Genomic DNA, 23,401 nt, shown 5'->3' on the forward strand with positions numbered 1-23,401 from the left:
GAGAGTAGGAATAAATGGGTTATTTTCAGATTGGCCGGCTGTAACAAGTGGGGTGCTGCAAGGATCAGTGCTGGGGCCTCAGATTTTAAAATCTATATTAATGACTTGGATGAAGGGACCGAGTGCAATGTATCCAAGTTGGCTGATGATACAAAGCTAGGTGGGAAAGTAAGCTGTGAGAAGGACACAGTCTGCAAAGGGATATAGACAGGTTAAGTGAGTGGGTAGGAAGGTGGCAGATGGAGTATAATGTGGGGAAATTTGAGATGATTCACTTTGGTAGGAAGAATAGAAGAGCAGAATATTTTTTAAATGGTGAGAAACTATTAAATGTTGGTGTTTAGAGGGATTGGATGTCCTTGCACACGAAATACAGAAAGTTAACATGCAGGCACAGCAAGCAATTAGGAGGGCAAATGGTCTGTTGGCCTTTTATTGCAAGGGGTTAGAGTACAAGAGTAAGGAAGTCTTGCTGCAATTGTACAGGGCTTTGGTGAGGCCTGACCTAGAGTACTGTGTACAGTTTCGGTCTCCTTACCTACAGGAAGGATATACTTACCTTAGAGGCAGTGCAATGAAGGTTCACTAGGACATCCCAGGAATCAATCTAATGAGGAGAGATTGAGTAGAATGGGCCTATACTCTCTGGAGTTTAGAAGAATGAGAGGTGATCTCATTGAGACACAAGATTCTGAGGGGGCTTGGCAGGGTAGATTCTGAGAGGATGTTTACCCTGGCTGGAGAATCTAGAACTAGGGGGCATAGCCTCAGGATAAGGGATCGGCCATTTAGGACTGAGATGAGGAGGAATTTCTTTTCTCGGAGGGTTGCGAATCTTTGGAATTCTCTACCCCAGAGGGCTGTGGATGTTCAGTTGTTGAGTATATTCAAGACTGAGATTGATAGATTCTTGGACTCTAAGGGAATGAAGGGATATGGGGTTCGGGCGGTAAAGTGGAGTTGAGGTCGAAGATCAGCCATGATCTTATTGACTGGCGGAGCAGGCTCGAGGGGCCGAATGGCCTACTCCTGCTCCTATTTCCTATGTTGTTCTTTGAAGTGGTTTCCACTTCACACCAAGTCTCAACTCGTGTTGTGTAAATCCAAAGTTTCGGAGCAAAGCACATTCAGACGTTGTGGAAGAGCGAGTTTCATTCTGCTTCATGTCAGGTCCGAACTCCAGATTCCAGGCTCCATTTACATTCTAAGAAACCACTGCCACAGTTATCAAAGAAATGTACCTCGAGTCCCCAAACCAAGCTACTGAGCAGACTGCGCAGGTAGAGTTTCTGATGTGGAGTGCACACTTTTCTCTCTTTCTTCCCTCCCCTTCTCCTCCTCTCTTCCCTAACCCCCCCCCCCAAAGTAAGGGCACATTTTATTTACCAGAGAGCTTAGGTGCATGTTGGAAAGAGCTAAAGGGGTCCCAATTATGCACAGGTGTAGAGTTGGAGTTTAACCAGTCAAAACCACGTTGCTTACCAGCACAGAGCACTGGTAACCTTCCTATAGTTTGTCCAGTCAGAACTACCCTACCTATTAGGGAGCTGACTTGCAGGGTTACCTGGAGCTGAATGGGAAGAATCCCAGTAACTGATGACCCCTCCAAGTACTATTAATGAGTTGGCTGCTCAATCATCAGCAGGGCCCGAGAACGCCGCAAACTTACCTGGCTCAGGATTCAAATTATCTATTCTGCCACGGTTGATTTGGATCTGATTATGGAGCTGCCTCAACCCTATAGAGACTCCACTTACCTCACCTCCCCAACCCCAAAGGAGGATAGTCACTACTTGGTCACTAGACACCTGATGGGTGGGGTTTTAAGCCCTTGTTTGGTGAACAGGAGGAGCTCCTCACAAGCACCATAAAATGTGAGAGGGCATTGCCACTATCCTCCTGGCCGCAGCATAGAGACACGCTATACCTCCCGCACACATGGTTCGACCAGTTGGAGATGTGCAGTTTCAGCAGCTGCTTGCCTCGCTACAACTCCATCATTGGCACTGAGCCTGGATGTATGAGGGTGTGTTCTCACTCCCAGTCTTCCAGTAGCTGTCGTCACAAGTCAACGTGTTTCCTCATCAGCTCGACGGCAGATATCGGCCTTCAGTGTGATGGAAGGACTTGCACAGTACAGCTTGCCACATTAATGTTCTGAACATCCAAGTCTAATGTTGTGTAGGCAGTCACCAACTGTTAAGAATTTGGCACAGAGGCGAACCTGGGCCTGACCTTCCAAGGTGACAGGTCACAGGTCAGTGTAGGCGCGAGCCCTTTCTTCCTGCAGCAGGTTCCCTTTTTGTCAGAAATCCACCTCACGGGTTTGATTTTGCACATGGGTCAAAGAAAGGCCTCCAGTTGTATGCCGAGAGCTCTGAACTACAAAGGATTGTTTGGCCATGTCTTGTACATCACACGCTGCATTGGGACTTTGCTGTCATTGGAAAGGATTGAAATGCCCTTTGCCTCTCTGTGCAGTCGCAAAGGACTCTGTTCAGATTGAATTTGACCAGCAGCAGGACCCCTAGGTTCTGAAGTGAATCAACAATTGGGACAGCTGGCCCTTGGTCCAGTCGCAACCTTTTGCTATCCCCTCCCTGAGCCATTTAAAGCTGTAATGTCACATTTGGGGTGGTGGGAGGAGGAATTGGAGCGAATCATCACCAACGCCTCAGACGTGTTAGTCCATGGTTCCAGATGTTGAGTACAGCACACTAGATCCCCAGGTGACTCTTGATCTTTCAGAAACAGCCAGAGCAAATGCTCAGACAGCTCTACAACTTTCATTTATGCTGTATATTCAATAAAATGTCCCAAGCTCTACAGAGAACTAATAAGAGGAACAGACAATGACATCTTTGTGATGTCCCTATTGATGAAGACATCGACTAGGATGGATTGCAATAGACAATTTTGCCTCACTTCTCTTATGAAAAGCAAGGGAGAGATTCATTGAGTCTCCCATCTACTCTTCTACTGAACCTGGAACTGGAGTGCACATCCCCCATAAAATCAGATTTGGCCTGGTACTGCCACAAATTCCTGCTTCTTCACAAGGGCTGCATAATTCACTGGGGCAAAAGCCTTACAAAAGTAATTAAAAGCAGTGTAAGTGGGTTTCCCCGAGCCTTGCATCACTCTGCAGTCTCTTACATAAAATCACCAAAGCCTGTCTTCGTGAGAATGAAATCCAGTCTGCTCCTCTCTGATTATTCCGTGGACCTCCAACACATCCTAAATGTGCGTTGTCATAAACTGAAGAACCACCTTAATAGCCGCAGATCTAGGTGAGGTTCCTCAGTAGTTTCTGAGCTTCATAGGGACTACGCTGTGGAACACCAAAGGAAAGCATGCATCAAACAGGATGAAATTCAACAGCCTCGAAGAGCAAATCCAAGGTGAACTAGGGGAGATGGTGTGGAGTGCACTTCCTCCCAGCGGATAGACCTATTAAACCCTTCTATTGGCCCACTCCACCAGCTGCCTGCTCCTCACTGCACCCTGTTGGGTTGGTCACCTGCTCTATATAGTGCTCTCTCTGCACCTAAGGATCCGCATCTAAGGATGCCCTCGCCAGTTTGCTCCAAAAGGCTCTTCAGAACAATCAAAAACTGCTGCAAAAATAGAATCTGATTTAGTGGGTTCTGAATGAGAGGAAGTTGGTTGTGTTCATTCGTAACGGTGTGCAATTCCACAAGAATAACCCTGTATTATTTTGTGCTAGTGCCAGTGACCAAGCATAAATACACCAAGAGTATAAACTCCATATTTAATCCAGAGTTTAAGTCTTCCAATAGAATCCATATGGTTTAATGGGCGGATGCACAGCTTGGTACTTTACTTAGCGCCTGAGTGACACTTCCATTCCCGGTTAAAATCCACAACTTGCTCCTATCCATGTATCTGCCGATGGGTCGGGGGTAAGCAGTGCTGCTGTCAGCCTTCCTGCAAATACAACTTTGTTTCGAAACCAGAAATGTGAAATGGCTTTCCAGCAGTTGAGATGGTATCGCCGCCTTCATGCACCACAATCTCAGCAGCAGTTGGCTTCACTCGGTCAGCATCTGATAAAGTGATGATTTTTGAGCCATTTTCCACTTGCACCTATTTAATGTTTACAGCTCAATAAATATAATTTTGGCCAATTCATACATTTTACACCATTCACAGCCTCAAGTACACACTGATCTCGTCATACCCTACAGCAACTAACTAACAACAGGAAATTAAAAGTACAAAACAGTTGACATTTCAGAAAATCGTTGACATTTAAAGATATGCAAAAAATTGTGTAATATTTCATTGTAAACTTCAGAGGGGCAGTAAATATGCATCTGGTGTGCATTGGGATGAGTTTTGAACGTACTCTCGCAGTTTATCATAACTAAGTGTTATCCCCCCTGCATGTTTGATACAAAACAGGTTGTTTACATAGGGTTTTTATTTTAAAGTCTGAAACGCAGGTCTGGTCTTATAAGGCTGTGGGTTTGCCAACAACTTACTGCCAGACATTGCTGCATTTTTCCGAAGTTATACTTTTTGGCACCCATTTCCTTCATTTGGTGCTGGGAGGATGTCCAGGAATGGCTTGTAATAATTCCACCCTGCAAACATTATTTCTTTTAACTTTTTAATAAATGGGAAACCTTCTCTGCTTCCCACAGCCGAGTTCTGAGTTGCCAGAGCGGCAGGACGCGGTGCTATTACTGCACAGACCAGACACATTTTAGACTGGGAAAAATTAAATAACAGAAGTAACTCTCAAAATCTGCTGGAGGGGACAGTAGATTGACGTTTGCTATTGCTCCAATTTTGAGCAGTGCTGTAATGTAGTGTTTAATTATTTTTGGTTTCTGCTGCTTGTGTCTGTACATGCCTGTTTTAATGGAAAAACTTTGCTTTCTCTATTCAGAACCAGGTGAATAGCAGCCTTCTGAGCCGAACAGAGCAGGCTTGCACAGGCCTGCAGGATAAGCTACAATACATCACAGCACAAAACAAAGGACTGCAGACCCAGCTAAGCGAGACCAGGCGCAAGCAGACCGAGGTGGATTGTAAGGTGAGCATCTGCTAAACCAGCTCTTTAATAAATTGCCCATCAAACGTATCCTGTTCAACAAAATGAGTTTTACTCCAAGTCTGGTGGAGCTCAACATGGTAAAAATGTAACTTGTTTGAGGAATGTGGAGAAATTCTAACCATCTTGAGAAAATAATGGCGTGCAAAGCAAAGTGCAGATAGCTGTGTTTCATTTGCGTCATCAAGTGTCAGCTTTGACATGAAAATATAAGAGCTTCATGTCGTCAAACACTGTCACTGTTCAACAAAACCCAACCTTAACAGGAACTCGCCAGGCACGGCTCTCCTAATTCTCATGGAACAAAATCCTGCAGCCAGGATGACATACATTATAAGCCTGGCTCCCCACACACATCTGTCCTTGATAGTAAATGATCAACATTTCTTGGATAAAAAGAAAAAAACTGCAAATGCTGGAAATCTGATATTAAAAACAAATGCTGGACATAGGCACCTGAAAAAGGGGGATAAGAGGGTTAAAGTTTTGACCCTGCATCACCCAGAGCTAATGTGCGCTCTCTCTCGCCTTCTCTCTCCTCTCACTTTTCCTGATGTGTGCTTACTCACCCTTTTTCTCTCTGTGTTCACTCGCTGGCCTCTCGCTCCCCCTGCCCCCCTCGTTCGCCCCCGCCCTCTACGAGGAAGAGTGAAACAGGACAAACAGAGGCTTAGCCCCAAACCCCAATCTGCACTAGAGATCGACACGGACCTTCTTTGACTTGGCGCCACTTCTAAAGTCGAGGAAGTGGCTGAAGCAGCCGTCTTAAAGGCAAACCACACTTGAAAACATTGATTTGCATTTTTACTGTCCATATAAGCACCAAATATTGCAGAGTTGCTGCAGGGTGCCCACCTTTCACTGTTACTGCTAATCCCAGAATAATGCACCAGGATGCGTTGTGGAGGGTGGATTAACCAGATGGGAATTCGGGAGATTTCCCGAGTGCCTCCAAATGGTTCCATGCGGTTTATTATCACACTTCCCCATGTTCCGTGAGAATCCCGCGTCATTTCAGGAGCGTTCATCGTCCCTGTGAGTGTTGATAAAGCAACAACTTACTCTTATTTCTACTGAAAAAATAATCAGCAGGGCAAAATCTTTACACAAAGCAAATTTGCTCTTGAATATGCTCTATACTAACATGAGTCACAAGTGTTGATAACTGGTATGAGTCATTAGTGCTGGTGCAGAGCAAGATATGTGTGAAAATGCTATTTCCCACCTATTGAAGCTGGGTTTCCAAATATACTTCAACTTCTGGCCAGCCTCTCGGCTCAGGGTGAAACCATTCATCCTGAGGCTGTCACTACAAGTTGAGCTCTAATATAACTCACTTTTGAGTGTAAAGTGAAATGTTTAATCTCCTGCTCCCTTTTAAAATTCTAGAGCTCGTTTCTTTTGATGATGCGCATTAACATAAAGATATGGAGAGTCACCGTTTGAACTTAGCTTTGAGTGGTGTGACCCGAGCGTTAAACTGATTGGTTTTCAGTTCCAGTTGCAGCTTGAGTCTGCATCATGTATTGCAGTGATAGCGTGTGACAATAAGTGAAACTTGGAGACATCTTCCTGGAAATACAATCTTGACAGTTTCGTAAGGGCTTAAAGTGGAAAACCAGTTTGTTGCTATTTCTTTTTCTTGGGGTAACACTGATTTTTTAAACTGGAACTTTTAAACACTTCCCCAAAACTGGCTGGTGCCAAATCCTCAGCCAGCTGACTCCTGCCCAGTGTGTGAGACGATGATGGAGTTTCAGGCTACAGCTGTGGAGCTGCTAACTGACCCACTGCCATCAATACTTGGCTTCCGACATCAAACACCAACAAACGCAGCATTGAGCAGGAAGGATAAACTGTGACCTGAGTGGAGGGTCTTGGCCATTTACAGCAGCTTTCCCAAGGACCACAGATGGAAAGCAGCCTCTTTTACTAAAAGTAGATGATCAATTAGTGAACAATTACCACACTTGGAGTACTCTGCACAGTTCTTGTCTCTATGTTACAAAAATGATAGAAGGACTGGAGAAGGTGCAAAAAAGATTCACAAGGATGATACCAGAACTGAGAGGATATACTAATCAGGAAAGGTTGAACAGCCTGGGGCTCTTTTCTGTAGAAAAGAGAAGGCTGAGGGGTGACCTGATAGAGATCTTTAAAATTATGAAAGGAATTGATAGGGTAGACATCGAGAAAATATTTCCACTTGTGGGGGAGACCAGAACGAGGGGCCAGAAATATAAAATTGTCACTTAAAAAATCCAACAAGGAATTCAGGAGAAACCTCTTTACCCAGAGAGTGGTTAGAATGTGGAACTCGCTACCACAAGGAGTAGTTGAGGCGAATAACATAGGTGCATTTAAGGAGAAGCTAGATAAGTACATGAGGGAGAAAGGAATAGAAAGATATGCTGATAGGGTTAGATGAAGTAGGGTGAGAGGAGGTTCGTGTGGTTTCCTAAACACTGGCATAGACCTGTTCGGCCGAATGGCGTGTTTCTGTGCGTAAGTTCTGTGTAATGAGACTTTTAAACTTTTTCACTGTTAATTTTTGAAGATATGGTTGTTTGCTACTTTTTAATCTGCCATTAGGCTTGTAGGGAATGTGTCTGGGCAATCACCTTGCTGTATGATCGCTGCCTTTAACTGTGAACAGGTGGTGTTAAATTTCTAACTGTACAAGCGGAAAACATTTGTAGCTGTTGGATACTGTCCCTCCTCGTTCAGCATCCATCAACGAGATTGCAATCTGTTGGGTTCCTTATGGAGCCACTCACTGATATTATAACTGATGTTGACTGAGGGTCCACCTGGTGAGAAGGGAGCACCAAACTGGTCGTTCCCCATAGACTGGAGAATAGGACTGAAGATAAAATCTCCTCCAAAGATTTATACTTAGACCTGTTTTCTCTAAGTATAAATTGCAGCCGCTGAGAGTCACAGCAAATTTTCAATCCACAACACACAAATGAAATTGGCTCACAATTAGAGAAGAGGTCTTGCTGCTGTTATAAGCAGGGCCGGGTTGGAAGGAGATTGAACAGGGTTGGTAGTGTGACTGGAGGAGAACAAGGGAGGGGAAAGGGAGCTGGTCCTCTTGTCCATGCTGTGGGTGGCAAATGGTTTTTTAAAAATTGAGGTCTCTTGGGATTGGCTGGAAATTCCTGAGGTTTCTTCGGCGAGAAAACCAAGCCCAGTGCTGGAGAGTCCCTAAATATATCCATGCACATATTGGAAGCGATCTCTTGAGTCTCGTTGCAGTTTGGGTATTTATTGGTCTGTAGGTGAAGCATTTTCTTCTCCTATTTAGAGTATTTTGCTCTGCTCATGTTTCATAGAGTCATAGAGTCATAGAGTCATACAGCACGGATAGAGGCCCTTCGGCCCATCGTGTCCGCGCCGGCCATCAGCCCTGTCTACTCTAATCCCATATTCCAGCATTTGGTCCGTAGCCTTGTATGCTATGGCATTTCAAGTGCTCATCCAAATGCTTCTTGAATGTTGTGAGGGTTCCTGCCTCCACAACCCTTTCAGGCAGTGAGTTCCAGACTCCAACCACCCTCTGGGTGAAAAAGTTCTTTCTCAAATCCCCTCGAAACCTCCCGCCTTTTACCTTGAATCTATGTCCCCTTGTTATAGAACCCTCAACGAAGGGAAAAAGCTCCTTAGTATCCATCCTATCTGTGCCCCTCATAATTTTGTACACCTCAATCATGTCCCCCCTCAGCTTCCTCTGCTCCAAGGAAAACAAACCCAATCTTCCCAGTCTCTCTTCATAGCTGAAGCGCTCCAGCCCTGGTAACATCCTGGTGAATCTCCTCTGCACCCTCTCCAAAGCGATCACATCCTTCCTGTAGTGTGGCGACCAGAACTGCACACAGTACTCCAGCTGTGGCCTAACCAGTGTTTTATACAGCTCCATCATAACCTCCTTGCTCTTATATTCTATGCCTCGGCTAATAAAGGCAAGTATCCCATATGCCTTCTTTACCACCTTATCTACCTGTTCCGCCGCCTTCAGGGATCTGTGAACTTGCACACCAAGATCCCTCTGACCCTCTGTCTTGCCTAGGGTCCTCCCATTCATTGTGTATTCCCTTGCCTTGTTAGTCCCTCCAAAGTGCATCACCTCGCACTTTTCCGGGTTAAATTCCATTTGCCACTGTTCCGCCCATCTGACCAACCCATCTATATCGTCCTGCAGACTGAGGCTATCCTCCTCACTATTTACCACCCTACCAATCTTTGTATCATCAGCGAACTTACTGATCATACCTTTTACATTCATATCCAAGTCATTAATGTAGACCACAAACAGCAAGGGACCCAGCACCGATCCCTGTGGTACCCCACTGGCCACAGGCTTCCAGTCACAAAAACAACCTTCGACCATCACCCTCTGCCTTCTGCCACTAAGCCAGTTTTGTATCCAAAGTGCCAAGGCACCCTGGATTCCATGGGCTCGTACCTTCTTGACCAGTCTCCTGTGGGGGACTTTATCGAAGGCCTTACTGAAATCCATGTATACCACATCCACTGCGTTACCCTCATCCACACGCCTAGTCACCCCCTCAAAAAATTCAATCAAATTAGTCAGACATGATCTTCCCTTGACAAAGCCATGTTGACTATCCCTGATTAATCCTTGCTTCTCCAAGTGGAGACTAATTTTGTCCTTCAGAATTTTTTCCAATAATTTTCCTGCCACTGATGTTAGGCTCACTGGCCTGTAGTTCCCCGGTTTTTCCCTACTCCCCTTCTTGAATAATGGTATTACATTAGCGGTTCTCCAGTCCTCTGGCACATCCCCTGTGGCCAGAGAGGTTCTGAATATATGTGTCAGAGCCCCCGCAATCTCCTCCTTTGCCTCACACAGTAGCCTGGGATACATTTCGTCCGGGCCTGGGGATTTATCCATTTTTAGGCCTGCTAAAACCGCCAATACCTCCTCCCGCTCGATGTCAATATGTTCGAGTATATCACAGTCCCCCTGCCGTATTTCTATGTCTACATCGTCCTTCTCCATAGTGAAAACAGATGCAAAAAATTCATTTAGAACCCCTCCTACATCTGCCGGCTCCACACACAGATTGCCATTTTTGTCCCTAATGGGCCCTATTTTTTCCCTAGTCATCCTCTTACCCTTAATATACTTATAAAACAGGTCATGGTACACTCCTTGACCGAGGGTGAGCACACTACCTGTGCTCATTACTATACTGGTGTTGACCAGTTGCTAAAAGATGCTTGGCAACATCCTGGGATGTTTCGCTGTCTGACATATATTTGATTTTCAAACCTTTTAATCATAACTACTGATTTAGTGGATGGAGCTCCAATCTGTAATCTGCCAAGTCGGAGTTTGCTTTAAACTTGTTGCCTGTTGGGAGTCCAGAATCCTGCTGTGAATTCCATATTCACAAAGTGGGGAAAATGCTCCTTGTATTCACCTTGTACAGCTGGTGGGGAGAGGGGCTGTAAGGCAGGTTCAGTCAGCACTTGTCAGCTCCATCAGCCTGTACTGCACTCGACTGGCTGTTGCCTTACTTTGGGAGAGAGAGGTGATGGGTTTAAAGGACTCGAGGCTGAGGCTGATCTCTTCACATCACTCTGTATAGACCACCTACATATTGGGATCTGAGGAAAATACCTTCCCATGTGGCCCAGCAATTAACGAGCCTGTAGATGTGAAAGAAATGGTGTAATGTCAACTGTTACATTGTGCAAGCAATAAACTTGCCCCATTCAATATTGTACAAGATAATAGACATGCCTGTACACATGCCCAACATTCAGGCACCTGGCTCGATTCTCATTAGAGAACCATTTTTGGATGGTGCTGGGTCGAAGAAATATAGAAGGAAATGCTCTGAATATTGTGTTTGGGCATGGAATAGAATCTTAGAAAGTTATGGCACAGAAGGAGGCCATTCGGCCCATCGTGTCCATGCCGGCCGAAAAAAAGCTATCCAGCTTAATCCCACTTTCCAGCACTTGGTTCGTAGCCCTGTAGGTTACAGCATTTCAAGTGCACATCCAGGTAGTTTTTAAATGAGTTGAGGGTTTCTGCCTCTACCACCCTTTCAGGCACCCACCGTCTGGGTGAAAAAAATTTTTCCTCAGCTCCCCTCTAATCCTTCTACCATCACTTTAAATCTGTGCCCCCTGGTTATTGACCCCTCCGCTAAGGGAAATAGGCCCTTCCTATCCATTCTATCTAGTCCCGTCATAATTTTATACACCTCAATTAAATCTCCCCTCAGCCTCCTTTGTTCCAAGGAAAACAACCCCAGCCTATCCAATCTTTCCTCATAGCTAAAATTCTCCAGTCCTGGCAACATCCTCGTAAATCTCCTCTGTACCCTCTCTATTCCATTACATCTTTCCTGTAATGTGGTGACCAGAACTGTACGCAGTACTCAAGCTGTGACCTAACTAGTGTTTTATACAGTTCTAGCATAACCTCCCTGCTCTTATATTCTATGCCTCGGCTAATAAAGGAAAATATCCCGTAAGCCTTTTTAACCACCTTATCTACCTGTCCAGCTACCTTCAGGGATCTGTGGACATGCAGTCCAAGGTCCCTTTGTTCCTCTACACCTCTCAGTATCCTCCCATTTATTGTGTACTCCCTTGCCTTGTTTGTCCTCCCCAAATACATTACCTCACACTTCTTCAGATTGAATTCCATTTGCCACTTTTCTGCCCACCTGACCAGTCCATTGATATCTTCCTGCAGTCTACAGCTTTCCTCCTCACTATAAACCACACAGCCAATTTTTGTATCATCTGCAAACTTCTTGATCAAGCTCCCCACATTCAAGTGCAAATCAATAATATATTTCACTAAAAGCAAGGGACCTAGTACTGAGCCTTGTGGGACCCCATTGGAAACAGCCTTCCAGTCGCACCCGTCGACCATTACCCTTTGCTTCCTGCCACTGAGCCAATTTTGGATCCAACTTGCGACTTTCCCTTGGATCCCATGGGCTTTTACTTTTTTGATCAGTCTGCCATGTGGGACCTTGTCAAAAGCCTTGCTAAAATCCATGTAGACCACATCAAACGCACTACCCTCATCGACCCTTCTTGATACCTGCTCAAAAAATTCAGCCAAGTTAATCAAACATGACCTTCCCTTCCGAACAGCACTGTGGGAGAACCGTCACCACACGGACTGCAGCGGTTCAAGAAGGCGGCTCACCACCACCTTCTCAAGGGCAATTAGGGATGGGCAATAAATGCCGGCCTCGCCAGCGACGCCCACATCCCGTGAACGAATAAAAAAAATTTTTAAAAATCCATGTTGACTGTCCTTGATTAACCTGTGCTTTTCTAAATGACGATTTATGCTGTCCCTCAGAATTTTTTCCAATAATTTAACCACTACCGAGGTTAGACTGACTGGCCTATAATTACTCGGTCTATCTCTTTCTTCCTTTTTAAACAACGGTACAACGTTAGCAGTCCTCCAATCCTCCGGCACCACGCCTGTAGCCAGGGAGTATTGGAAAATGATGGCCAGAGCCTCTGCTATTTCCTCCCTTGCTTCTCTTAACAGCCTGGGATACATTTCATCCGGCCTGGGGATTTATCTACTTTCAAAGATGCTAAACCCCTTAATATTTCCTCTCTCACTATGTTTATCCCATCCAATATTTCACACCCTTCCTCCTAAACTACAACCTCTGCATCGTCTCCCTCTTTTGTGAAGACAGATGCAAAGTATTCATTAAGAACCATGTCTACATCTTCCGCCTCCACACATAGGTTACCTGGCAGTGTTTTTAAATCTCGAGACTCTATTCCCTTTCTTAGCCTATTCTGCTCAAATATACACCACCTGCTCTCTGATGCACTAAATTGTACAGTAAGTAACTGACTGGAGTTTCTGCGGGGTAGTAGGGAGGCTGCAAGATGAAATCAATGTGAGGCAACCTCATCCTAAACAAAGAACACTCTAACACTTGGTCTAACACAGAAGGAGCAGCATTAAATAGCCATTGAGATGGGCTTGCTGGTGGTAGGGAAATGTTAACATTTATTATCGAGCATCAGTTCTGACGATGCTTCAGTTCTGCTCTCCAGGTGTTAAAGCCTATAATTTAGTTTCTGATTGTGTTCATTTTCTGTAAACACTGGGGTACAGAATGGTTTCTGCCCCATACTTTTAATCTATTACATGTTGATAATCGTCAGATCGGACAGGTTTACTCAGACTGGATTATGGAGTAAAAGCGCTCACATCCGCCTCCTCCTTTCTTCCCCCTCCCATTTCACTCGAGATCCAAAACAAGATATCTCTAATCAGCTACAATAAATGACTGGTTCTCAATCCTTTGCCAGATCAAAGATCACCGCCTAGATGAGGTCCAAACTTGCTGGCAGCTACAGAACTGCTGTCAACGCTCAGCAGGTTTCAGGAGCTCTTGTGCTCCTGGTTGTCAATTTTTTTTTATATTGATTAGAGCTAAGCATCCTATTAGCTATTTTCAAACAGTTACGGTAGCACAGTGGTTATGTTACTGGACTAATAATCTGGAGATGTGAGTTCAAACCCCGCCACGACAGCTGGGCAATTTAAATTCAGTTAATTAAAATAAAAATCTGAAATAAAAAGCTAGTATCAGTAATGATGACCTTGAAACCGGATTGTCGTAAAAACCCATCTGATTCACTAATGTCCTTTAGGGAAGGAAACCTGCCGTCCTTACCCGGTCTGGCCTATATGTGGTTGGACAGTATCCTAGGCCCAACCATCTTCAGCTGCTTCATCAATGACCTTCCTTCCATCATAAGGTCAGAAATGGGGATGTTCACTGATTGCACAGTGTTCAGTTCCATTCGCAAACCCTCAAATAATGAAACAGTCCGTGCCCGCATGCAGCAAGACCTGGACAACATCCAGGCTTGGGCTGATAAGTGGCAAGTAACATTCGCACCAGGCAATGACCATCTCCAACAAGAGAGAGTCTAACCACCTTCCATTGACATTCAACGGGCATTACCATCGCCGAATCCCCCACCATCAACATCCTGGGGGTCACCATTGACCAGAAACTTAACTGGACCAGCCACAAAAATACTGTGGCTACAAGAGCAGGTCAGAGGCTGGGTATTCTGTGGCGAATGACTCACCTCCTGACTCCTCAAAGCCTCTCCACCATCTACAAGGCACAAGTCAGGAGTGTGATGGAATACTCTCCACTTGCCTGGATGAGTGCAGCTCCAACAACACTCAAGAAGCTTGACACCATCCAGGACAAAGCAGCCCGCTTGATTGGTACCCCATCCACCACCCTAAACATTCACTCCCTTCACCACCGGCGCACTGTGGCTGCAGTGTGCACCATCCACAGGATGCACTGCAGCAACTCGCCAAGGCTTCTTCGACAGCACCTCCCAAACCCACGACCTCTACCACCTAGAAGGACAAGGGCAGCAGGTGCATGGGAACAACACCACCTGCACGATCCCCTCCAAGTCACACAGCATCCCAACTTGGAAATATATTGCTGTTCCTTCATCGTCGCTGGGTCAAGATCCTGGAACTCCCTTCCTAACAGCACTGTGGGAGAACCTTCACCACACGGATTGCGACAGTTCAACAAGACGGCTCAAGGGCAATTAGGGATGGGCAATAAATGTTGGCCTTGCCAGCGACGCCCACATCCCACAAACGAATAAAAAATGTGACTCCAGACCCACAGCAATGTGGTTGATTCTTAACCGCCCTCTGAAATGGCCAAGCAAGCCACTCAGTTGTACAATCCCGCTACAAAAAGACATAAGAATAAAACCGGCAGACCACTAGGCACCGGACACAACAAAGTCAAACCAAGCCCAGATGACCCTGCAAAATCCTCCTTACTAACATCTGGGGATGTGCCAAAATTGGGAGGGCTGTCCCACAGACTAGTCAAGCAACAGCCTGCCATAGCCATACTCACAGAATCATACCTTTCAGCCAATGTCCCAGACTCCTCCATCACCATTCCTGGGTATGTCCTGTCCCACTGGAAGGACAGACCCACCAGAGGTATATAGTCAGGAGGGAGTGGCCCTGGGAGTCCTCAACATTAACTCCGGACACCATGAAGTCTCATGGCGTCAGGTCAAACATGGGCAAGGAGGCAGAATTTAACCGAGTGTGGCATCAAGGAGCCCTAGTAAAATTGAAATCGGGGGAAAACTCTCCAATGGCTGGAATCATACCTAGCACAAAGGAAGATGGTAGTGGTTGTTGGAGGCCAATCATCTCAGCCAGGCGTTCCTGAGGGCAGTGTCCTAGGCCCAACCATCTTCAGCTGCTTCATCAATGACCTTCCCTCCATCATAAGGTCAGAAGTGGGGATATTCGCTGATTGTACAGTGTTCAGTTCCATTCGCAACCACTCAGATAATGCAGTCCATGCCGGCATGCAGCAAGACCTGGACAACATCCTGGCTTGGGCTAATAAGTGGCAAGTAACATTCATGCCAGACAAGTGCCAGGCAATGACCATCACCCCTTGACATTCAATGGCATTAGCATCGCTGAATCCCCCACTATCAACATCCTGGGGGTCAGCATTGACCAGAAACCTAACTGGACCAGCCACATAAATACTGTGGCTACAAGAGCAGGTCAGAGGCTGGGTATTCTGCAGTGATTGACTCACCTCCTGACTCCCCAAAGCCTTTCCACCATCTACAAGGCACAAGTCAGGAGTGTGATGGAATACTCTCCACTTGCTTGGATGAGTGCAGCTCCAACAACACTCAGGAAGCTCAACACCATCCAGGACAAAGCAGCCCGCTTGATTGGCACCCCATCCACCACTTTAAACATCCACTCACCATCGGTGCACCGTGGCTGCAGTGTGTACCATCCGCAGGATGCTCTGCAGCAACTCGCCAAGGCTTCTTCGACAGCACCTCCCAAACCCGCAACCTCTACCACCTAGAAGGACAAGAGCAGCAGGCGCATGGGAACAACACCACCTGCACGTTCCCCTCCAAGTCACCATCCTGACTTGGAAATATATCGCCGTTCCTTCATCGTCGCTGGGTCAAAATCCTGGAACTCCCTTCCTAACAGCACTGTGGGAGAACCTTCACCACACGGACTGCAACGGTTCAAGAAGGCGGCTCACCACCACCTTCTCAAAGGCAATTAGGGATGGGTAATAAATGCTGGCCTTGCCAGCGACGCCCACATCCCATGAATGAAAAAAAAACATTGTGTTTTCATTGTCAACAAAGCTGTGTACTCGTGTTAAAATACAGTGTGTGGAACACAACTATTCCGACGTGATGTGAGCATGCAAGGCTGTAGTTAAGGATGCTCCCACTGCATCTGTAGCTCGGTATAACTGGGGCATTGGGACTAGAGAATGAAGCTGCTTTGTAACTTATACCAACGGCTTGATGACGAGGGACATATGACCTGAACTGTTGCAGTAAGTTGAGCATAATTTAGAACAGGTTTTAAAAAGGTTAAAGCCTTTTTTTGTAGGTAGCGGCTCCCCTTTAAATGGTTGCCTATGGAACAGTTTTTTTTCAAGTTCCAGCTGATGGTGGAACACTGAGTAGAACAGAAGGCTCCAAATCAGGGTCTGTATGGATGCTTTTCTCCAAATTTGTTGTGATTGAGTCTCCAGTAAAACCCTTTGAATTCCCTGTTTAATCTGCGACACCGCAATAGGACAGTTACTGCTTTAAAAAGTAGCCAAGATTATTTTGACAGCAAAGATTAGTGCACAGTTTGACTTTTTTATTTGGAGAATTTTTTTTTTAAATGAGGAAGCGGAAAGCTGCTGACAAGTTGTTTAAAATCTGTTTGAGCGGTGATTTTCTTTGGGTCGATACGAACCCTTTAACACCTGACGTGAGACGGTAAAATCCCAATCTCCCTTAACCCCCACCCTGGACTGTAACGGTGCTACAACTGCAGTGTTTTAGGTCCAAGCGAAATAATCAGGGGTGGGGAGAAGGGGCAAATTTCGAGCAGACTCAAAGCCTGGTTAGTTATTGGTAAAAGTGTAGCTGCACTCTTACACTCAAGAGTTACCAGAATAGCAACACTCTTAACAGTGATCTGATCAGATAAGAAGGCGTTGAGTACGGGTGGAAACACTGACTCTACTTCTAAAAAGCACCAAACTTGATAAAACTAGATTATGGGTCTATAGATTTAATTTTTTTTTGTTTTTAAAATGTACTTTGATGATTCCTTTGACATTTTTCTGTCTATTTTGAGTTAGACATGAGTGGGATTTTAACATTGACAGTTACTCTGGACTAGGCCACACAGGTTGCGCAGCAGGTTCTGTAAGTCAGTGATGCAGCCGACGGGCCGGTACTATTCAGCTGTGATTGGGTGGTGGAAGGAAGACCCAATCCGGCATTTGACAAACCTGCTTTTTCCATGATTGTCACGGGCACTCATGCTCTCTGTCAGCTGGGTCTCTTATGGACTTGCTTAAGTTTTCCGCAGCATTTTTTTCCTTTTGTGTGTATGTGTGTCCGCTGCTTTTACAGCAGAGAGTTGGATGACTGATCTGCTTGCTGCTAACAGATGATTCCCATAAATACTCTGGCCTTAATGGGGTTATAGCAAATTTATTCGTTCCAAATATTTATCCAGGATAAAGTCTTCCACTTGCAGGATAGATTTTATGACAGCCTTAGTGATATATTAGAACATAACAATGTAAGAAATAGGAACAGGAGTGGGCCATTCAGCCCATCGAGCCTGCTCCGCCATTCAATAAGATCATGGCTGATCTTCAACTCCACTTTCCCACCCGATCCCCATATCCCTTGATTCCCTTAGTATCCAAAAATCTATCGATTTTAGTCTTGAATATACGCAATGACTCAGCATCCACGGCCCCCTGGGATAGAGAATTCCGAAGATCCGCAACCCTCTGAGTGAAGAAACTTTTCCTCATCTCGGTCCTAAATGGCCGACCCCTTGTCCTGAGACTATGCCCCCTAATTCTAGACTCTCCGGCCAGGGGAAACAGCCTCTCCGCATCAACCTTCGAAGAATTTTACAAGCTTCAATCAGATCACCTCTTTTTTCTAAACTCCAGAGAATATAGGCCCATTCTACTCAACCTCTCCTCATAGGACAACTCTCTCATTCCAGGAATCAATCTAGTGAACCTTTGTTGCACCCCTCTAAGATACCCTTCCTTAGGTAAGGTGACCAAAACTGTACGCAGTACTCCAGGTGTGGTCTTACCAAAGCCCTGTACAATTGTAACAAGACTTCCTGACTCTTGTACTCCAACCCATGAATGGGAGGACCCTAGGCAAGACAGAGGGTCAGAGGGATCTTGGTGTGCAAGTTCACAGATCCCTGAAGGCGGCGGAACAGGAAGATAAGGTGGTAAAGAAGGCATATGGGATACTTGCCTTTATTAGCCGAGGCATAGAATATAAGAGCAAGGAGGTTATGATGGAGCTGTATAAAACACTGGTTAGGCCACAGCTGGAGTACTGTGTGCAGTTCTGGTCGCCACACTACAGGAAGGATGTGATCGCTTTGGAGAGGGTACAGAGGAGATTCACCAGGATGTTACCAGGGCTGGAGCGCTTCAGCTATGAAGAGAGACTGGGAAGATTGGGTTTGTTTTCCTTGGAGCAGAGGAGGCTGAGGGGAGACGTGATTGAGGTGTACAAAATTATGAGGGGCACAGATAGGATGGATACTAAGGAGCTTTTTCCCTTCGTTGAGGGTTCTATAACAAGGGGACATAGATTCAAGGTAAAAGGCGGGAGGTTTAGAGGGGATTTGAGAAAGAACTTTTTCACCCAGAGGGTGGTTGGAGTCTGGAACTCACTGCCTGAAAGGGTTGTGGAGGCAGGAACCCTCACAACATTCAAGAAGCATTTGGATGAGCACTTGAAATGCCATAGCATACAAGGCTACGGACCAAATGCTGGAATATGGGATTAGAGTAGACAGGGCTGATGGCCGGCGCGGACACGATGGGCCGAAGGGCCTCTATCCGTGCTGTATAACTCTATGACTCTATTTGCAATAAAGGCCAAAATACCATTTGCGTTCCTAATTGCTTGCTGTACCTGCATGTTAATTTTATGTGTTTCGTGTACAAGGACACCCAAATCCCTCTGATCACCAACAGTTCTTAGTGTGTCGCCTCTTCAAAAAAAAAATTCTGCTGTTCTAATCCATAGAACCATAGAAAAGATACAGCACAGAAGGAGGCCATTCGGCCCACCGTGTCCGCGCCGGCCCGAAGAACACTCTAATCCCATCTTCCAGCACCTGGTCCGTACCCTGCAGCTTACAGCACTTTAGGTGCAGGTCCAGGTGCTTTTGAAAAGAGTTGAGGGTCCCTGCCTCTACCACCAATTCGGGCAGCGAATTCCATACACCCACCACCCTCTGGGTAAAAAAGTTTTTCCTCATGTCCCCTCTAATCCTTCCGCCAATCAGCTTAAATCTATGTCCTCTAGTTCTTGAACTCTCCGCTAGGGGAAACAGATACTTCCTGTCTACTCTATCTAGGCCCCTCATAATTTTGTACATCTCAATCAAGTCTCCCCTCAGCCTCCTCTGCTCCAAGGAAAACAACCCCAGCCTGTCCAATCTCTCCTCGTAGCTGCAATTTTCAAGCCCTGGCAACATTCTTGTAAATCTTCTCCGCACTCTCTCCAGAGCAATTACATCCTTCCTGTAATGTGGTGACCAGAACTGCGCACAATACTCGAGCTGTGGCCTTACCAGCGTTTTATACAGTTCCATCATTACATCCCTGCTTTTGTATTCTATACCTCGGCTAATAACGGAGAGCATTCCGTATGCCTTCTTCACAACCTTATCTACCTGTACTGCCACCTTCAGGGACCTGTGCACAGGCACTCCAAGGTCTCTCACTTCCTCTACCCCTCTCAATATATTCTCGTTTACTGCGTATTCCCTTTTTCTGTTTGCCCTCCCTAAATGCATTACCTCCCACTTCTCCGGATTGAACTCCATTTGCCACTTTTCCGCCCACTCCACCAACCCATTGATATCTTCTTGGAGTCTACAGCTATCCTCTTCACTATCAACTACATGGCCAATTTTTGTGTCGTCTGCAAATTTGCCAATCATGCCCCCTACATTCAAGTCCAAATCATTAATATATACCACAGACAGCAAGGGACCCAACACTGAGCCCTGTGGCACACCACTGGAAACGGATTTCCATTTGCAAAGACATCCATCAACTTTTACCCTTTGTTTCCTGTTACTGAGCCAATTTTGGATCCAATTCGCCACATTTCCCTGTATCCCATGAGCTTTTTCATGTGGGACCTTGTCAAATGCCTCACTAAAATCCATGTAGACAACATCTACTGCACTACCCGCATCAATCCTCCTTGTCACTTCCTCAAAGAATTCAATCAGATTTGTAAGGCATGACCTTCCCTGAACAAATCCATGCTGACTATCCCTGATTAAACCATGCCTTTCCAAGTGACAGTTTATCCAATCTCTCAGTATCTAGTGAGGATTGGAAAATGATCCTCAGAGCATCCGCTATTTCCTCTCTGGCTTCCTTCAATAGCCCAGGAAACAATCCATCCGGCCCTGGTGACTTAACAACTTTCAAGGATTCCAATCCCTCTAGTACTTCCTCTCTCGTAATGTTTACCTTATCCAATATTTCACACCTCTCCTCTTTAACTACTACGTCCGGATCATCCCTTTCCTTTGTGAATACGGAGACAAAATATTCATTTAAAACCCTACCACATCCTCTGCTTCTACACACAAGTTACCCTTATCATCCCTGATAGGTCCCACCTTTTCCTTAGCTATCCTCTTGTTCTTAATGTACTGATAAAACATCTTTGGGTTTTATTTAATCTTACTGGCTAATATTTTTTCATGCCCTCTCTTTGATTTCCTTATTTCCTTTTTTACATCATCCCTGTACTTTCTATACTCCTCTTGGCTTTCTGCAGTATTTAGTTTTCTGTGACAGTCATAAGCTTTCTTTTTCTGCTTTATCTTGCCCCATATACTTCTAGACAACCAGGGGGCTCTAAATTTGGCAGTGCCACCATTTTTCTTTGAGGGGACATGTCTGCATTGTACCCGTAGAATTTCACTTTTCAGTGCCTCCCACTGGCTCGCCACTGATTTCTCCTCAAGTAGTTGTGTCCAGTCCACTTCTGCCAAATCACCTTAGTTCTGTAAAATTTGCTTTCCTCCAATTTAAAACGTTTACTCCTGATTTAACTCTGTCCTTTTCCATAATAATACTAAAACTAACTGAATTGTGGTCACTATCCTCAATATAGTCACCCACTGTCACTTCACCCACTTGCCCATCGGGAATTTAAACCCCTCCCTCCTACACCATCTCTCAAGCCACACATTCATCTGGTCTATTCTCCTATTTCTGCTCTCGCTAGCATGTGGCACTGAGAGTAATTCTGAGATTACTACCTTTGAGGTCCTGCTTTTTAGTTTATTTCCTAACTCCCTATATTCTGCTTGCAGGACCTCATCCCTTTTTTTACCGATGTCGTTGGTACCGATATGGACCACGACCTCTGGCTGTTCACTCTCCGCCTTCAGAATGTCCTGCAGCGGCTCCATGACATCCTTGACCCTAGCTCCATGGAGGCAACATACCATCATGGAGTCACGTCTGCGGCCGCAGAAATGCCTATCTGTTCCCCTTATGATGGAATCCCCTATCACTATTGCTCTCCCGTTCTTTTTCCTCCCCTCCTGTGCAGCAGAGCCACCCGTGGTGCCCCGAACTTGGCTCTTGCTGCTTTCCCCTGATAAGCCATCTCCCTCAACAATATCCAAAGCAGAATATCTGTTTGAGAGGGAGATGGCCCCAGGGGATTCCTGCTCTACCTGCCCAGTCCTTTTACTCTGCCTGGCGGTCAGCCATTTCCTTTCTTACTGTGTAATCTTTACCTGCGGTGTGACCACCTCACTGAACGTGCTATCCACGATAATCTCAGCATCACGGATGCTCCACAGTGAATCCACCTGCAGCTCCAGCTCCGAAATGCGGTTAGCCAGTAGCTGCAGCTGGACACACTTCCTGCACACATGGTCACCAGGGACACTGGTAGTATCCATGACTTCCCACATAGTGCAGGAGGAGCATATCACGGGTGCGAGCTGTGCTGCCATGACTTGCGTTAGATTAAGCTCGTTAGTTACTCCCTTTAAGAAGTTTACTCCTTTAAATTACTCTTAATTTAGAGAATGTTAACTACACCAGGGACCTTGATTCGCTAAAAAATGCTACTTGCTATATCTAAATTACGTTGAGTTTTTTTTTAAAATTTAGTTTTATGCTATTCTTCCTACCAAAGTGGATAATTTCACATTTCCCCACATTATACTCCAACCGCCACCTTCTTGCCCACTCAATTAACCTGTCTATATCCCTTTACAGCCTCTCTATATCCCTTTACAGCCTCTTTTTGTCCTCCTCACAGCATACTTTCCTACCTAGCTTTGTGTCGTCAGCAAACTTGGATACGTTACACTCGGTCCCCTCATCTAAGTCATTAATATAGATTGTAAATAGCCCAAGCACTGATCCTTGTGGCACCCCACTAGTTACAACCTGCCAACCCGAAAATGACCTGTTTATTCTTACTTTCTGTTTTCTGTCCGTTAACCAATCCTCTCCATGAATATATATTATTAGAACATAAGAAATAGGAGCAGGAGTAGGCCAATCGGCCCCTCGGGCCTGCTCCGCCATTCAATAAGATCATGGCTGATCTGATCCTAACCTCAAATCTAAATTCATGTCCAATTTCCTGCCCGCTCCCCGTAACCCCTAATTCCCTTTACTTCTAGGAAACTGTCTACTTCTGTTTTAAATTTATTTAATGATGTAGCTTCCACCGCTTCCTGGGGCAGCAAATTCCACAGACCTACCACCCTCTGAGTGAAGAAGTTTCTCCTCATCTCAGTTTTGAAAGAGCAGCCCCTTATTCTAAGATTATGCCCCCTCGTTCTAGTTTCACCCATCCTTGGGAACATCCTTACCGCATCCACCCGATCAAGCCCCTTCACAATCTTATATGTTTCAATAAGATCGCCTCTCATTCTGCTGAACTCCAATGAGTAGAGTCCCAATCTACTCAACCTCTCCTCATATGTCCGCCCCCTCATCCCCGGGATTAACCGAGTGAACCTTCTTTGTACTTGCTTGAGAGCAAGTATGTCTTTTCTTAAGTATGGACACCAAAACTGTATGCAGTATTCCAGGTGCGGTCTCACCAATATCTTATATAACTGCAGCAATACGTCCTTGTTTTTATATTCTATCC

At 45.5% G+C, this 23,401-nt stretch overlaps 1 protein-coding gene across 5 annotated transcripts in view; it reads left to right on the plus strand.

Moving 5' to 3' along the window:
* LOC137304550 (EVI5-like protein) overlaps nucleotides 1-23,401 on the plus strand; it is a 406,109-nt gene that overhangs the window by 272,849 nt on the left and 109,859 nt on the right. For all 5 annotated transcript variants that reach the window (XM_067973199.1, XM_067973201.1, XM_067973202.1 and 2 more), the window contains one exon: nucleotides 4,916-5,062. In XM_067973199.1, the coding sequence (XP_067829300.1) occupies nucleotides 4,916-5,062 (147 nt within the window). The remainder of the gene's footprint in view (nucleotides 1-4,915; nucleotides 5,063-23,401) is intronic.

This window comes from Heptranchias perlo, chromosome 37 (assembly GCF_035084215.1).
Source record: "Heptranchias perlo isolate sHepPer1 chromosome 37, sHepPer1.hap1, whole genome shotgun sequence".
Taxonomy (NCBI): Eukaryota; Metazoa; Chordata; class Chondrichthyes; order Hexanchiformes; family Hexanchidae; genus Heptranchias; species Heptranchias perlo.